This window comes from Acanthochromis polyacanthus, chromosome 20, assembly GCF_021347895.1.
Source record: "Acanthochromis polyacanthus isolate Apoly-LR-REF ecotype Palm Island chromosome 20, KAUST_Apoly_ChrSc, whole genome shotgun sequence".
NCBI classification, from domain to species: domain Eukaryota; kingdom Metazoa; phylum Chordata; class Actinopteri; family Pomacentridae; genus Acanthochromis; species Acanthochromis polyacanthus.
In genome coordinates this window covers 12,929,530-12,948,309 of record NC_067132.1, presented here as the reverse complement: position 1 = coordinate 12,948,309, position 18,780 = coordinate 12,929,530, and the positions used below count along the sequence as shown (strand labels likewise).

At 40.3% G+C, this 18,780-nt stretch overlaps 1 protein-coding gene across 2 annotated transcripts in view; it reads left to right on the top strand.

Annotated features, from left to right (window-relative positions):
* The window catches only part of LOC110970245 (matrix metalloproteinase-16), a 90,371-nt gene that overhangs the window by 53,893 nt on the left and 17,698 nt on the right, over positions 1-18,780 (top strand). For both annotated transcript variants that reach the window (XM_022220510.2, XM_022220503.2), the window contains 2 exons: positions 1,768-1,929; positions 9,187-9,404. In XM_022220510.2, coding sequence (XP_022076202.1) covers positions 1,768-1,929; positions 9,187-9,404 — 380 coding nt within the window. The remainder of the gene's footprint in view (positions 1-1,767; positions 1,930-9,186; positions 9,405-18,780) is intronic.

Genomic DNA, 18,780 nt, shown 5'->3' with positions numbered 1-18,780 from the left:
ATTGTCACATTGGTGTACACTTATTGCACCAGCTGTTGTAGCACAGTTCATTTGAAAATTGCATTTGGAAGTTTAAGATTTCACTGCGCTCTTTCACTCTCCACTGCTATCACAGGAAGCAGCCTGAGGAGGGGTCTTCAGTTGCAGAGCTGCGTCACGCCGTTTCCTCCACAAGTGATTCCCGAATCACTGAGTCGTTTCTCTGTCCTCTTTATCCCCCGTCTTTCCTCAGCCTCTCTTTATTTGCTGTAAACCACATCTCCAGATACTTGTTCAATATTACAAGCTTGCATAAATTTTGCCTCAATTTCTGGACTTCTCCAGCTTTAACAAGGCATCTATTTTCATTGGGAGATTTTGGCTGAAACATCAAGTTCTCTTGGCCAAACCCTGGATATTAAACTGACACTGTGCAGTGCCAGACTTTACATCAGGCCTATAAAGACTGCTTGACATTTATACAGTCAAATATCATTCACAAGGTCTCAATTAAGCCATTTCTCTGTGGTAGCCTGGTCTGTAAATTCTTAAGTATCGCACTGTACTTGCAATGAAGTGATCTGAATCACCGTCTCTATCTGCTGATGCGTTATTCATGTGACAGATTTGCAGCAGATAAGTGCCTCACTTTAGTAGGAATTCCAATGAATAAGTGATGCTCTTTTCCATTCCTGTCGAGTCTCAGTGTGATAAGAAAAAGAGAGAAAGGTAAAACTGATGAGAGCATGATGGCAGTGGGAAAGGCATCAAGGAGGCAACCTTGAAACTAAAAATGTGGGATCCTATTTCTTGCTTTTGGCCAGCACAATTCCAATTTAACAGTATCAAATGTCACTACATTGCTTCATTTCTAATGCAAAAAGAGACCGCAACTTTTTATTTATGATAGGGAGGGAAAGACTTTCCTTTGAAATTCAAGAATAACATATTGAAGCTTGAGATGTCTCATTGGAATCAGGTTAATAGCTTGCCACAGACAGCCTGTGTAGTATTATAAATAATAGAAGACTGAGCTGTCCTACCCTAATTGTATGATGATGAGCTTCTTTTGGGTCAGATTCGACATCTTGGCGAAGCATCAGAAGGGAGGCTGGTTTTTGTTGTTGTTTTGGTTGCCAGTGACGCAAGTTGAGGAATTTGAATAGAACACAGAGGGGTGGCTTCAAATCCCAAATATCTCAACCTAATACATTTGGGATTGGTTTGGGGGTTGGCTGTCGGCCACAGAGGGTTTCTGAGTCAAAAGGTCAACAGAGTGTAGTCATCAGCTTACCACGGCTCGAGTCTAATTACAGAGTGCAGGGTTGTCTGTGCTCTGTCAGTGGGAGTGAGTGTGTATACATGTGTGTGTTTGTGTACAGTATCAGTGCACACATAATCCACTCATTCGGTACATAAAAGATGGATTATCTGTGCTCACACACTTATCCATACATGTTTGAATGCATATTGGTGTGACAGTTGTACATTTATTGTCTAACCGTGAACTAACTTTCCTGTTCTATGCTGCTCTATTAAAATCAGTCGGTATGAAACTTGTAAAACTTGGCTTCATTTTGAAGGAAGTGCTCTGGCTCTGCCAACCAGAACAGGTGCAAACTGACAAGCCGCGAGGTGACAAAAAATAACCTAAGGCTGACCAAGATTTTTACTCCTCTTCGCTTACTTGTGAAAGACATAAAATGCTACAAACAAATTTACTGCCAGCAGCACTGACAGAACTGCCATCTCTTTTTCTCTCTCCTTATCCTGTCTTTGTGTTTCTAGGTAACGATTTGTTCCTGGTAGCCGTCCATGAGCTCGGCCATGCACTAGGCCTCGAACACTCCAACGACCCCACGGCCATCATGGCTCCGTTTTACCAGTACATGGACACTGACAACTTCAAACTCCCCATGGATGACCTGCTGGGCATCCAGAAGATTTATGGTAAGGCCTACTGGCTTCATTCAGATGCACACTGTAAACTTTGGGGCCAGTGTCTCAGTAACTTCCTGAATATTGACACACCACACAGTTAACAATGAGATTTATTTGCCAGTTATTGTGAAGTTTTTGGTTGTAAAAGCTGTGACAAACTACACATATTACGCCAGCAAGCCAACAATATGCTAACACTGTCAGGCACAATAGCTTCCTAAGCTACTTAGCTAGCTAACAGGGCAATAAGTTAACAGAGTGTTGTACAAATGCACAAACTTGTGCCATCAACTTCAGTCCTATGACTGTTTGCAATCCATAGTGGAGTAGCAGAAAGGCAGATAGACCAACACAAATAACTAACTGCAATATCTTCCCTCATTTTGACCCTCAACTCCTTAAAGTCAACATTGTCAAGACCATTCCTTATTGCTCAGCAGCAAATATGTGCATTTCAGAGTCCTCTACTGACCTCACCATAAAAGGTTTACGTGAATTTACTTGATCTCCATGAGCAAATCCTTGACCCCAGAAACTCATTTGAAATGAATTTATATTATCAGGAAATGGTGTTGAAATCCTGATGTCATGTGCCAGCTAGCCAATAACTGAACTTTCGTCATGTATTTTTAAGCACATTTATTTTGAAGCACTGCATTTGAAAAGGTCCATGGAAGTTGCAAGGTTTGAAAACATTTCCCCAACTTTGCACAAAACTTTATAAGTTTGAGGTGGTATTTGACTTTTTCAGATAATTATTTAATGCCATAAGTCTTAATTGTCTTCGTCTCTGGACAACATGAAACATGGTCAGTACCAGCTGACCTGGAGAAATAATTACAACTCACTAGGGCTGGACCTGAATATCAGAATATTTGGTCGTTACAGTGGTATCTGAATATTTACCCCAACCCCCCTCCCTGTGATCGGTATTCGACTCATCCCTTCGTTATTCGTCATTAATTGCGGCTGAATATCTAAAGCCCACAAAATTCTGGCCCGCAACAACAATTCTTGAAGACTTTACTACTCATTTTTCAAAGATTGCCACGTTTTTATTTGCTTCTTCGTCTTCCAACACCTTGTGGTGACACTATGCAGCCTAGTTTATTCGCTCCAAAGCAGTTATTGCCAACAATCTGAATTCACACTGCCTTTTTTTGATTCAATGTGACATTACAGATTAATTTGACAGTTATTTTTATCATTTAGAATTTATTTTGACTGTCTGTCTAAAAAAAAAAGATCCCTGGTCTTTAGGGTTATTTTCTATAGTGATTGATATGGTATCTGTTGTAGGACAGAACACCATCTACTACAGCAATGCCTAATTCACTTCCACAGCGGTCGTTCCTCTGTGTGCTGCTGCTATTACAGACATGTCTGAGTTTGCCCCAAACCCTCAACTCATTTGTTAAAGACATATGTTTGTTGAAGCCAGCAAAAATCACGACACACTGCAGTCCTTATCTAAGCATATGAAACAACTCAGACAACATACCGTCACTAAAAAATGCCCTGTTCCAGCTTTGCAATTTTTGGATAGTAGTGTAGTTTTAAAGAGTTACATGTGTAGGGTTTTACATTTAAAACGCTGGTGTGCCTAAAGTCAGCCATCGTAAATGGCTTTCTCATAGCAGGAATAGTGTGTTTTCTGTGTTATTTTACCCCAGTTACAGCAGCGAATCACTTTGATAACAGATAAGGCATAGATGTAAGATTAAGACCTAAATTTAGGATCTCAGACGTCACCATCAGAGCACCTGCAGCACACATTCCTCACTGACACACATTTGGAGTTGACAGGCGCTGATTGCAGAGCGCTTTGTCTCCTCATAAAGCCGATACGGCTCTGGGGTGTGTGAAATTCAATTTGATGGTAAAGGATTTACGTGAGCAGCAGCAACCTAGGTTTTATTTGCACCCTCTTGGAGCTGAATTAGTAGATCAGGGTGGCAAAATCAGAGTTTCTTGTTAAAACCTTAGTCTCGATGCGTTTTTATTGTTTTAGTCCAATGAGGTCATTTTGGTGAGGAGTAACCCTTTTAGATATTTAAATGTGAACGTTCATGCTGTCATCTCTACCTCAGTTCGACATCTAAGTTAGGAAACAACTCGGTGGTAAGTGACAGGATTGTCCCTCACAGCTGTCGACGCTGTAAACCAGTCGCACTCCGCTGAGATGATTCGGGTCTGTCACATGAATGTCTGCATGAACACACACACACACATACACACAGTAGCAAACGCACAAAAGAACCTGCCATCTGCTTACATGGTCAGGGCACATCCCTCTGGGAGTGACAGACCTGGGCAAGCGATCAAATCTCTCCTCATCCCTCTTGTGTTTTACTCCTCTCTGCTGCCCCTCCCTCCTCCCCCTCTCTGTTGTAGCAAGAGTTGAAGGGCAGGACAAGTGATGGCAGCTCTTCGCTCAGCCTCATTTTGTTTCCGTGCAGCGATTGGCCTCCTTTTCTTTCCTCATGGCAACAGTGATGCTAGATGTGGAGCTAAACGGTGACAAAGACGGGAGGTGCACGGTTTAAATGGGCTAGACGGTGACGGAGTTCAGGCTCAGTTGGCAAACATGTAAATGAGACTGCATGAACGCAGAGACGTTTATTGAGATGTGAAGAGAACGATAAATATGCTGAAATAGGAAGGAGGTTTTTAATGTAAGAATGCATTTGCAGTCAGGTACGATAACAAGGAATTGTGGGGGGAAAAAATTCTGACAAATCACCGTTACAGTTTTTGGGTGTGCAGCTCTGCTGTTTGTATTTATTACCTCTGTGCTTAGGTGATAGTACTGTAGGGATGCCTTCTGGCTGCATTTATTCCTCAGATCATTTTTATTTCTTTTACAAACCCATAAAGATATTTATTGCCTTAAAAAATGATAAAACGCTTAGCAGCTTGCAAGTAACTGCAGTCATTCCATATAAAATCAACCAAATCTGAAAAAAAAGTTCTCACTTTACCCCCTTTAAAATCAGCAGTTTTTTTAATGTACAATAACTTTAGTATATTTAATGAAGACATGGAACGTTTTACCTTCGTATCATTAATATTTTCTGACTTACAGACTCCAAAGTTCACTTTTTAATTCTTCTTTCAGATTTTTTGAGCCCTTTTAACTTTTAAAGGCTGAAAACACATTTGATCTCTGTTGACAACTACAACCAACTCATTTTTACGACTCCAAGTGTGACAGTTTAAAGCCAAAAGCATGTTTTTGTCCAGTACGATTCCGTCCATAACCAACTATAAACATCAAGATCATAGTTTGAATATCAAAACTGCACCAGTTTAATGTCTGACATAGAAAATAGAAACGAGCATTGGTATCCTGGATGTAATAAAATGTAACTATATTAGACAATTGTTCTTCTGACCAACCGCCTGTCCCACATGATGATGTCAGTCTTGAATGTTTCCCAGAAATGCACTTTTTAAAACAGATAGCACATCTACCACAGTTTTTTCTTTAACTCTATATCGTAGATATCAAACTGATGGTGTCTGTGATACTTCATACATTTTTCATGGCTTTATTAAAAATACTAAAGTTATTGTACAAAATAAATCAGCTGAGTGTAAGGGGTCAGGTGGGAGGCACTGATGGATTTTTTTCATAGAATGACCCTGTAATAATAAACACAGATGATTCACAGGCTTATAGAAGTGGAGTTGCTGCCATTTAGTCTGTAATTCTTTCTCCCTTTAATCCCTCGTGTACGAATCATGTTTTTCTCACTGAGCTTTGAAGAGAATGACTTCCTACCCCTTTTGAAGAGAATAGCCCACTTCCTATTTACACAAGCCTCAGATTTAGGAGAACACTGACATCACCGCACGGGACGATGTTGTCAACTGGCAGCAGAGTGAAAATCAACACTGAGTTATTGAAATCGCACAGCAATACCTGTACCAAGTTTGAATTGATTTTCAATTTCAAGCTTGAAATTGAGAGAAAAATGTAATAGTAGCTACACAAAAACAACTAAATGAAGAGTTTTTGAGGATGGTGACCAAAATAAGAATCATAACACCAGAAAACTGACATATCCTGACTGTTTGGATGTTCTACGTTTTCAATAATCAGCTCAACACCACCCTCAAATAACCCCGAGGACATCAGATGCCCCTTTATGTGTTCAGCACCATTTAAAATGTATTTTAACATAATTCATTAACATCCCTGTGTATTTAGTTAAGCAAATCAGTAATAAATGAATGTAACTTCATGGTTACAGAGTTCATAAAGTGATTAAAAGCAGTCTGAAAGGTTCTTAAGATGCTTCTGTTCCAAGTCTAGATTGCTGGTTTCCATCTATGGTCCATTAAGGCCTGTGTAGATCCTCGACCGCCACACCAGCTGATATCACTGATTAGATTCTCATCCTCTGGTTTCAAATGTGCTAATCAGTGAAATGAGCTGATTGGCTGAGGCAGTCCTCCCAGCACCGGTCCAACCAGTGGGACCACCTGAAGATCTCCAGCTCAGTTGTGCTCAAATTACAACCGGACTGAAACAGGCCAACTCTGCAAAATGCCGCGTTTAATTTTTCATGTCACGGGTTTACGGCGACGCTGCTGTGTGCACACATTAGCATGTTTGTTTACATGTCTGTGAATCTCCCCATGCTTACATAACAGCAGAGTACACTGCCTTCACTAATCTGGGATGTCTTTCAGAGGATTTAATTTAGGCGGTGAATGGAATTGCTCTCGTGTAGGCCCCGCTGATCAGTTTTGTAGACTGGGCGATGTTTTAATCCTGCAATCGTCTGGTTTGTCAACTAATTTGATGCTTTATCTTCCTTCATTCGTTTGTTTGATTGCTGACTGTGGACCGACCCATTCAGCAGTTTTTAATCCTCTTTTCATTCGCTCACGTTTAAATCATGCGCCAAGTCATCACTCGTCCATAGCTGCTGAATGCTTCCAGAAGCTTTCAAGGTCATTATCTATATATGCCACCGTTACTCATTGATACTTTTCATGGCTGGAAATGGGGGCAAAGAGTGGGGTGCTAGTCACATTTACATCTCTCATTTCGCGGCCATCTATTCCTGTATCTGCTGGCCCCAATCAACACATAGCAACTCATATCCTCACAGTTACACAGTGTGTTATTCATGCGTCGTCATGTTCTCAATTATTCATACACACAGCCCACTCATTTGGCCCGCCTCTACCTCTCTCCTCACTCTGTTTTTCCTCTGCAACCATCGCACTCTCTCTCTCATGTAATTCATGAATGTTAAATGACACCCAGGCATGTCTGGCCTCCATTTGGGAGCAAATTTTATTTTTATCTCTGCAGTGTGTACATTGTTAAGATTATCCTGCTAAGATTTTTTCTGACACTTTTTATTTTATTAAATATATATTTTTCCCGGTGACACAGTTTAGGTTTACCCACTGATTTTTGCATGATCCTGTTTTCTTTTCTGTTTCCTCATTTGTCTCTCTGTAGTCGTTTTCTCCTTTTTCTTGATTCCTTGTTGCCATTCGTCTCTTTTTGCATTTTTTTTTTTGCCACCACGGTTCCTGTTTCAGGTGAAAAAGCCAAACTTAGCTTGAACGTTGGGCTCTCCTACAATCTCAGACTGCTGGTTGGGTCTAATTGGTGTAGTAATGATGAGCAAAGTGTTTTGCACTAAATTTGCATGCATTTTCACATCCACAAGTATCTGAAAATATCACATTTAAAAACTAGTTTATCTTCTGCCTACCCAGGAAAGCCCATTTTGAAATGCATGAAATTTGGGCATTTGGGGCTCTGCTTTGGCTCGTACACTGTGCTATACTTCAATTAAGGAATTTGTAACGTGGATTTCTCAGATGCATTTAGCAACACCACTGTTGGCATGTTAGTGTTGAACCCAGATGATGAATTTTGATGAATTTGGTGACTTGTCACCTAGTGCCATGAGCAGATCAGAATTTCATTTACGTAGTGAAAACATATCAACAAATAAATGAGGGATTGGAGCATATTTTTGTAGTAACATCGAAGTGTCCCAGATGATTTTTGATCCTCTCTGTGGTTTCATGTGGGATGGATTGCCATGAAATGTGTTTCACCCATCATGCCCTGCTCGCGATAAACTCTAATAACTTTTGTGATCCTTTAGCCCTGAGAACCCAAAGGGTACACTTTACTTTCGCATCCTTTCTTCTTGATTAAATTGCTGTCAAAGTGCTTATTGCAGTGTGATAAGGTGTAGTGCATAGCAAATGATTTGACCTTTCCAACAATACCAGTTGCTTGTCTGTTTAACCAAAAATTTGGAATTTATATCAAGTCTAATCCTAGATATAACCTGCTTGCAACTGTGTCTACATCTCCACACCCATTACCATTGGTTGAAATACTTATGAAGTCATCAATGCACCGATACGTCGACATCTAGATTTATTAGACCCTCTATAAATCCGCGTAAGTGGAACTTAGTCTTTGAGATAATGCCCGTTGTTTACCTGTGCAGCCAAAACAAATTAGACTTTCAAATTACAGCAAATGTCTGCATATTCTCCAACATGGGGCATCCAGCTATGCATGAAAAATAAAGACACCATAATGGATATGCTTTTCATTGCAATGTTTCAAAAGTTGTAAGACAGGTCACCTCTGTGTACGTAGGCAGTGGCGTTCGTAGACTCTCAGAAGCCTGGGGTAAAAGGCTATGAGGCCAAGCAGACTTTTGCATGGTTTGCCACCTCTGAAAATAAGCTACTGTATGTTAACATGACAAAACTTAGGTGAATTTTAAAAAATGATATTTTTTTCTATCAGACATCAAGCACTTCTTTCTTCATTTTCTGGTGAGACACATTTTTTGCCCTTGATAGAAAGGCTAATTAAACTTTAAAAATGCTGTACATTCAAATACTGTAAATATCTCAATAGTGTAGACTGCTCTGAAAAAAACAAGGTACATCAGGTGTAGCTGGTCCTTTATAGTAACTGCAAAATGGGCTTGAAAGTAAAGGTAGTGAAATTATTCTGAAAATAGCCTGGAGCCTGTAGGGTTAATTATTCTTGCTTAGTTCTGAATAATCTGCAAGACGTTCATATTAGAGCTAGCTTTATATTCTGTGCTAATTTGCTAATAGTAGCACCAGCACCACCAGTAACACCAAACCAGCTAAATACCAACATGTTATTATCATCAGTGTGAGTAGCTGCGCTGTAAACTTGCATGTTGCAGATTTTGCTTCCCAACCAGTGAGATGTGTTTCTCTTCCTTCCTCCAGGGCCTCCTGATAAGATTCCTCAGCCAACTAAACCTTTGCCAACGGCGCCCCCTCCTCGCTCCCATCCACCTTCAGACCCACGTAAGCCAGACAGGCAGACGCGACCCCCAAGGCTGCCCCCAGGAGACAGACCGTCCCACCCCAATTCTAAACCCAACATCTGCGACGGAGGCTTCAACACCCTGGCCATACTGAGGAGAGAGATGTTCGTCTTCAAGGTAAATGAAGTGTCTGTGATATCAAAACAGACCCGAGGCCTTTTCACGTGCAGTTTGTTTTCCGCAGTCATTTTGAACCCTCGAGCTGTTTTGCTTTTACCCGTAGCCTGGATGTCTGAACAGCGTGAGAGCGCAGCAATCTGTCTGTGCACACCAAACAGCTCTGTGCACCTGAGGAGAGTCCTTTGCTGTGTGACATTTCGGGCTTAAATGTATAACTTAATTGGCTGATAAATGCGACAAAAGAGCAACTCATCCCTTAATTCAGACCAGTATGGCCTGTAGCTTTGAAAACTGCCCACGGAGAGAGAGAGCTGCAGCTGGCAGTGGTTGAATACAGAATGGATTGCTGGAGCGCTTGGAGGATTACCTAAGTATACAGAGGGTGGGAGCTTTTCTGCTAATCTGCTTCATGTTTAGCATGTGCATAGTGTGCATAATGTGGAAAAAGCTCACTTGGATGCGCTATAAATTATTTGGTCGGGAAGTTGGCCGGAATTTTTAGGAGAGAAAGTTTGACACTGTGGTTAAAGCTTGTACAAATATGGCGGAACCTGTTCTGTTATCTTGAAACTAGCGCCTGTGTATTTTATTGTATAATTAAAGAGACTACTATGTCTGGAGGGGCTCTTTCCAGATTACTTGGGGCCAGCTGAGCAAGAATGTAGAGAAAGTGGATATTTGACTAAGATGAAACACCATGCCCAGTGCAATAGTTTTCCTTTCTCCCAGAGAACTCAGCCTAGCTTTTATTCAAGTACAAGGCAGAAAGTACACATCTTTATCCTGGGTCTAAGCTTGAGAACACAAGGCCTTGGCAACATGCAGCAAGGAACAGAGAAAAACCTTGGGGCAACACAAAGCTGTCCTGTGTTCTCCACAGAAAGGAGAAAGAGTGCCTGTGATGCTTAACATGAGTGTGACTGTATTTTTCAGAGGATATAAATAGATAGTATTCACTGGTTAAATAAGAGGCTTGTGGAACCAGGGAAAAACCCTTCTCTGCCCCCCACCACCACCTTCACCAGTGTGTTCCTTTACACTCAAAAAATAAATCTGGCTTGGAAGTGGAGCTGCTACCTGTGGAGGTATTTAACCAAAATTAGCCTCAAAGCCCACACAGTGTCTGCTTTGTAATTGAAATAATCTGCTTGTCACAATAGTGTAAACGCAGCCCCTGTCTCTTTCACACGGCGTCTGCAGCAGCTCTTGTGAGTCTTCGTTACTCCCAAGGCAGCAGGCTGGTCTGATGGAGTGATGAGGATCATGAGATTTCTGCAGAGTTCAGATTTAGAGTTGAGACAAAAAGGAGTTCAGCAATCAGTCAATGCTTTTATGAGTTAAGGAAGTGGAGAAGACGAGGACAGAGAGGCTGCACAAAGTCTCCGTCGTCACAGTAATCACAGTCATTAAATCTGAATTTATCGCAGCAGAAACTGTCTCGGTGCTACTTTTTTTTGTTTCTACTTTTATAACTTCTGTTACACTGAACATTGCTTGCTTACATCTGTTTTGAAATGAAATCACTACTTTAAACAACCACCAGTAAATATTTCTTTTCTCATTTAGTATGTCAGCTTTTTTTTGAAATTCTGATCACTTTTGAAATTTTACAGTCTGTGAATGTGCCAGTAAAGCATCTCTTTGTTCTGGTGCCATATTTAATCCCGTGTGACATTTTTATGAACTTTTTTCTCTTTTATACAGCCAGTTGACAGTTTTTGGCCTACATTTATGCTAATTTACTGCGTGGAGATAAAGAGGATATATGGGTCTAGCATGCAAAAAAACCAATCAAAAACCATAAAAGTGATATAACTGTGTGCTACTTAATAATTACTTTTCAAGAATGCCAGTGACCGGGTTGTATTTTTTGAGATGCTTGACATGCAGAGATGAGAAGGTTTGTATCTATGGAGCACTTTTTTTGTCAAATGAATAAAAATAGAAAGGAATGCTTTGATTAAGTTTAGTTTATTTATGAAGTTCACGACTCTATAAAAATCAAACTGTAATTTGAATTTGACCAACGTCTTGATCAAAGTAGTCCCACTGTGTCGCGACACATTGAGCCCAGTGCTTCTGAAACACGTGACACACTCCCAGGAAAGTCCTATTACATAAGCATGTCCCCTGCCACCTAAATGTTGAGGAAAAACTGCAGTTTCTTTTCTTAATGATAGCTGCAGACCCACCTCTGATCATCAGTAGCGATGATGCTTGTAATCCCAGGTTGCTGACTGACTCAGAGTTTGATCTTGATCATTTTCTAGTGACACAAAAACATGTCAAACACTGTTCCTGCTGTTAGCACAGTGTCGCAAGAACTCCGGACTTGTAACAGTTAATGTTTGCACATGTTTAGCGCACACCAAAAACACTCCCTGAACTTTTTGATTGAATATAATAACTTGTATTTCTTTTGCATTGCACTTCTACTTGGATTAAAAAAACTGCTGCTCCCGTTTCAAATGAATTGCCGAGTCCACTTTGGAGAACCGATCCTCTGGTGCCAATCATGTTAAATGATGTTTGGCATGAGCTGCATGACTCCTGTCATTCATTTCAGCTCTGCACTTTACATATTACTGCCACCCTTCCATTTTATATATATATGATAATTATAATTGATCCCTAGGAGAAGCCAATGAGATGTAGCCAGCTTTATGTTCAGCATTATCGGTGTGGACAAGTGGAACATGAAGTGAGAAGAGAGTGCTCAAAAACAGCCAGTACACTCGTATAGAACCAAAAGTGTGTGCAAACCAGTTTGTTTGCCAGATTGTAGAATTCTCTGTGAAGTTTATGACAGCACGCTAAGTAAGTAGAAGTAGCTGTAATTACTTTGCTTAAGTGGGACTCACTGCTGATGTGAAGTTGGCTTTCTCCTTCCATCATTTTGAGGGCTTTGAATGTTTCAGCTCACATTTTCCCAAAGAGCCAGAGGAGTGGAAAGGAAACGCTGACAGAAAGAGGTGATTTGTTGTAGAACGCATGCGAGCGTAGCTGTAAATCCACCCTCTTCACATCATTAGGACCACCAGTAATATTAGGACCTGTGATGATTTGCTCACCCTTTAGCGTAATCCTCATCTCTGTCTGTGAATCAAGTGTGTTTAATGAAGTGAAATCAATAAGGGATCACAGGTTTGACTTGGATTTACTCTGTCAGTGTTTCACAGGAGGAGCAGGTGGTCCCAATATTTCTTGATTCTCAGTGAATGTTTTGCCAGTTTTCTTCAAGAAAACCGACGTATCGTGTTAACGCCTTCTTTTCTCCTGGTAGATAAAGCTGCCCAACTGTAAGGCAGTTTATCTGGAATCATAATTACAGATGTTTGTATTACTCCAGGCTGTGATATATCCCCTTTAGAACCAGCCAAGGTCTAAGTATGAGATTAAGGACTGGTTAAAGAGATGGCTCCCACAGAAGGAGTCATGGACAGTGTGTGGTTATAGCTCATTTTGGTTTTATTAAAAAATTTTTGTCACTTGTTACTGTCATTTATATGGGTGATTTCTTCAATGCTTAACGGTTCCATTGATTCTTCGCTTGGTAACTCCATTTTGTAGGTCCATTTGGCCTGCACAGCTTGGCTGTACTCACCGTCCCTACTTGATTGTTTTGGAAGACTGGAGTCTGGTCGATGCCAAGTCATTATAGCAGAGATCTCAGCTGTCTCACTGGCCCTAAGGTCCACAGGTGGTCCAGCAATGTAAAGTAGGGGGCCTTAGAGTGAGGTTTATCTGGTGAAATACACTGGGAGCAATGAGGTTTTCTAGGAAGCAAAAACTACATTTATCACGGAGAAATCAGTTACTTTTTGGCTTAAATTGACTAATTGGGCGTTTTTTTTCCTCAACAGTTATTAACTGCACGACTTGTTGGCATTTGCAGCTCACTGTCAGCATTTTAGTACAATTCAGAGATCAGACTTGATTTCAGTGGAAGCTTCTGTTCTTCAAAAGGCAAAATAAAGCTAAAGAAAGAGATGATGGTCAGTTACAGTTATCTTTTCAGAAGAGCCTTCATTCACGGCACCAGTGTGATGATTCCTTTTGTCAAAACTTTGAATGTTATTCCCTCTTGATTGTTTTCTTCCTTTTGAAAGTAAAATGGAGGCTACAGGTTTGTATATTGCCCTCCCGCCCATTTACATGTAAATAGAACATTTCTTTTCAATCTATGGGGTTATTTGCAATATAGACAGTGGGATGCCAGGTCATTTCAACAAATATTTCTCCTGTGCTATACTTTTAGATCCTTTCAGAGTTTGTAATATCAGTGATTTGCACAAACAGCCTCTGACTCTTCATGTTTATAGCAACGGAAAATGGTGAAACCAGGAATCGTGTGTTGCCCTGCAGAGGCAGAGGTTATTGTTTTCAAAAATATTTAAATGCTCCACTTTTGAAATCACAGAGTAGTACAGTTCATCAAAGGACTGCTGGGGAAACTGTTGAATATTCAATTGCATGCCAAGTCATGAAGATAAATATATTCTTTATTACAGCAGGACTTCTGCATGATCAGTGCCAGTTAGTACAGTAATGAGTGTGGTGACGAATTACAGATTCAGGATTGTACTTTGATGAAGTTTGGGGAAACACAGAAGACATATTGAAAATCAACATACAGTGCATATAGTCATTCATTAGACATACCCCCTATAACTTCTAAAATACCAGCTTCATCTATATATGTCTATGGCCTATATTTCCTGAATACATCTCTTGCAGATACTGCAGATGTAGGTGTCATTAGTGCAGTGTTAAGCTCTTCTTCCCACCAGTGCTGAGAGGTACCTGATTTACACAAGGCCTGTTAATCTACAGAGGCAGGCTTGGAGTCATGCTTGTTAAAGTGCTTGTTTTATGGTGGCTCATTTTTCTTTTCTACGGAGGTGACATGGGGTCAGTTAAGGTTCACAGATGACTGCCTGGATCCAGTGTCACCAGTAAATGTCCCATTAAAACTACAAAGTTACCAGTTTTATGGTTGAACTCACTTCAGGTTCAACTTTCTCTGAACCCACACACCATATGGTATCCCACCAGTCATGTATATGCATGCGTACACACATGAATAGTGCTCTTCTCTGGCATTAATTGCAGCCGCTTTTATCCAGCTGTACCGCCGGACTGTGAGACTGATACTGTCTGACAACAACCAGACAGAAAGTTTCCAAGACTCCATTCATTTCCCATCAGGCTTGGAGTGTAGTAAAATATGGATGTAGAGTCTCAGACATCATTATTGAAGTTTGGATTTGGGTTTATGGCTCGCTGCTATCTTTTGAGTTTGTAGAGCCAGAAAATCCGAACAGGGATTTAGGGATTTAGACCAAACATTCCCTACAACATACTTCCGTTAAAGCTTTAATATTTTCGTAATGGAACAATAATGCAACAAGACCAACACGAGGACATCAGCAAGCAAAATTAGCCACTTTGTGAATTTATTTCTTGTTAAAAGTTGAGCTTTTCCAGTTTCCTAGTCTCAAAGCCAATTATTTATAATTCTCTAAGACCTTTATGTAAAAGCCATGGTAAAGGAAAGGCTGCATGTATTGTTATGCTGGCTCATTGTACTGTAGCTCTCATTTAATGACAATTGCAGTTCTTTTTTTAAAAGATCAGTGCATAGACACAGTCAGAGGCTTTCACTGTGCCCATTTGCAGATATAAGAAAGGGGAAAAACAGACTTAGATACATACAAGCAAATATATTTATACAGAAACTCTCCCTGCATCAAGAAAAACTGCTTGAATTGACTTTGTTCTACTCAAACCTCCATTGTCAGTTTATTGCCCATCTTTCCACATGAGACAGTGTATAATAAGGGAAACTACCTCCCTCCCCCCACTCAACGAGGGACATTTCCTTCCTTGATGTGGCCAGATATAGTGCTAGGGATTCTGGGATGCCGGAGGGTCCCTTGCTGTTGAGGATTGTTGGAGACATGCTTTGATTCCGACATCTATTAATGAGAACACAGTGGCCAAGTCGGCAGTAGACTGTTCACCCTTCTTAGAATCATTCTCTTTTCCAGTACTGGGAGGAAAGATATGGAGAGTCCAGAAAAAGCAGGAAGACTGAGTGGACTTTACAATGACACCAAATGAAATTTTGACCAGTTAAAAGGCTTAAAAAGTCAAACTTGACTAAAGAGCTGATTACCGTGTCAAGTTCATCAACTTTGATACTGATTCTTTTTATCCGTTCTAAGAGTCCTTAGAAAAAGTGCATTAGAAGAAAAGATCAACACCGCTGAGTTAGACGGGTAGCTTAGCTTAGCTTAGCATAAAGCTGGAAAGAGGATGTCTAAACAAAACACAATCCCTCTGAAGACTATTCAGAATTATACGAATTAGTATGTTATATATGATTTGTTTCATATGGGCACATTTAAAACATGAAATTTTTCCCAGTTCTTCCCGACTTTATGCTAAGCTAACTGTCTCCTTGCTTTAGTTTAGCCTACAGACATGAGAGTGGTATCAATCATGTTTTATAGCTCTTAGCAAGACAGCAAAAAATCAAAGTTTCCATGATATCAGACTGTTTATCTAAACATAAACACTTATAATTCCAATAAACAGCTCCTATTATTGCTTCCCACGGTCATGTAACTTCTATTCTCAGGAAACTCACTCTTTTTAATGTGGCTGAAGCTTATTTTAGATCATAGAACTGCACAATAATGATCACAGACTCGCAATACAGGAGCACGTCTCTACAATGCTTTGATGTAGCTGTATCTTCTGCACTTGATGCTTCACCTGTTGAACACCCCGCTGCTCTCTGATTTTCAGAATGGAGGCTTACATGTATGATTAAAGTGCCTGCATAAAGCACTGTGCTGTGTTGACATTTATTGGATCGGAAAATCTCGCCATGCAGACATAAAGCTGACATATTAGAATGAGCAGTAATGGAAAGAAACAGCTGCAGGTTGAAAAGTTGAACCGCTGTTTATTGCTCTGACCACTGCTGTTCAAGGTCACGCTTAATTATTTACAACGATTGCAGTTTTGTTCATGCAGTTTGGAGGGGTTTTGTTCAAGGCTGTACAGAACCACACACACACATTAAACGAGCTGGTCTTCTGCACTTCATTTCCTCGGTGAACAGAGTAGATTTTGCAGCTCAGTGCTGTGATCTCAGGCTTCAACTTTAATCCTCATCCCTCTGAATTATTTGCACTCATTCTGCTTACAGTAAAGCGTGTGCCCCATATAAACCAAGCGAGAGGTCAACGCCACTGCCATCCTAACACCACTATCTGTCACATTCTCATCTCTTTGCGCAGATACAGACACACATAGCAGCAGCAGATGCTCACCCAGGGCTGACCTGGATGTTGGAGGTTCTGGCCTTAACCTCGTTACAGTTGGGCTTAACCCCACCAAACACAACAAAGCCTTTATTTATTTTTTTGCCCTTTGAAGGATAAAAACACTACGGATAAAGGTTTTTTTTAATGCTTTGTTGTTGTCTCCCTTTGTCATTCTATATTCTCCTCTTTTCTCTAAATAGCAGAGTTCTCTCGACACTCTTTCTCCCATTTTTGCTAATTTCTTAATTTTTCCATTTTTATATATTTAAATTTCACAAATATAGAGAGTGCATAGTGTTCATTTTCGAGTTGATAAAATTACATACAGCGCCTTCCATAATTACTGGCACCCCTGGTTAAGATGTGTTCTTTAGCTTCTAATGAATTCAGTTTTTTCTACATAATACAGGACCACAATGAAAAATAGAGGAAAATCTAACCTTTAATTCAAGTGCATTTATTCAGTGAGGATAAAATTACACAATAAGAAATAATGCTTTTACGTCAAATCATGTGTGCCACAATTATTAGCAATACTCTGTACAACCCCCTTTTGCCAAAAAAACAACACCTAATCTTCTCCTATAATACATTTTGTACAATTTTCAGTGTGAGGGTGTGCTCCTGCAATAAAAACTGAATTTATTTTAAGGCTTTCAACACATCTTAACAAGGGGTGCCAATAATTATGGAGGACGCTGTATATGATTTTTGAATAAAGACATCAACATGGGTAAATTCTTGAGTTTTGAATCTGTCACCTTGTGAATGTTTTACATCTTTTTGCAGTTATTTTGGATCCTTTTGTAGTCCTACTATGTCTGTTTTTGTATGTTTTATGTGTTGTTGTAGTCTATCTGTCATGTGCATCCGTTTGTACTTTTCTTTTGTCACTTTTTGGTTTACATGTCTTCGTTGTGAACCATTTTTTGCATCTTTGTGGCTGTTTTAGGTTTGATTGTAGCATTATGAGTATCATCAAGTCTTTTGATCAAACCCAACAAATGGTACATATGGTAAGTATTAATACATAGCAGCTACAATGCTGTTCTGAAGCTAAAAGATGATTTGTCAATGTGGCAGATCAGTTGCCTAATGCGATACAGTGATATCTCGTACATTGTTTATTTTGAGCATAAAAAACACCCAGCTCATAAATTTCTGTTCTACTTCACAAGCTATCCTCAACACCGACATAAACCCATTGGTAGAAACAATTTATTAATGCAGTCCACAAGTCATATTCCTATAGAGAGCATATGGTAATTCAGCCTTATAGCTCTGAAAGCATTACCATGCAGCATGAGACAGTATGCATGACAAACACTCCACTGCCCTTTTACTCAAAGCAGACAACATGAACAGTTTGCGCTGTAATATTTCCAACTTCTGCTACGACTGAACTTGTGATCATTCTGGACATTCCTGTAATTGCAAAGTGCCTGCTGAAATTTTCTACAAGTGAAGTCTGCTCGCCTGAGCTTTATTTTCAGAGCAGGAGTGGGACGGGCGGGTGGGAGAAAGAACATTTTCCTTTTTATAAAGTCAAAAGGATTCAAATGGGTCGGATTTCACAGTTTGATCTGTTTTCAATTACTGGGCCGAGCCGTGTACGGAAGAAAATGCTGAACAATTGAAATCTATAGAGGCAGTAGGTATGGAGTGAGAGTGGGAGAGGAAGAGAGGAGGAATTGGAATGAGAGACAAGGGGAAATGAAAAGAAAGAGGAGGAAGAGTCTGGGGAGAGTGGAGAGTCCCAGAGAAACAATTGTATTAGACACAGAGAGAAAGAGAGCAGCACAGAGAGTGCTTGATGAATTGGCTGTTTATTTAGCTTTCGCTGTGAATGAAGCAGGGTATGATGATGTGTTGTCTCCCTTCTCTCTGACTCTGCGTCACTCGCTACGAGGTCAGGCTTTTTGGCCCGAGCGGTCGGCAAGTTCAGGAGGCGCAATTGGCCAGTCATTGCCAAAGGGTGGAACATCTCGCTGAGTCCTAATGGCTTTCACAGCTGGGTCTCACCCCGGCTCCCTCTG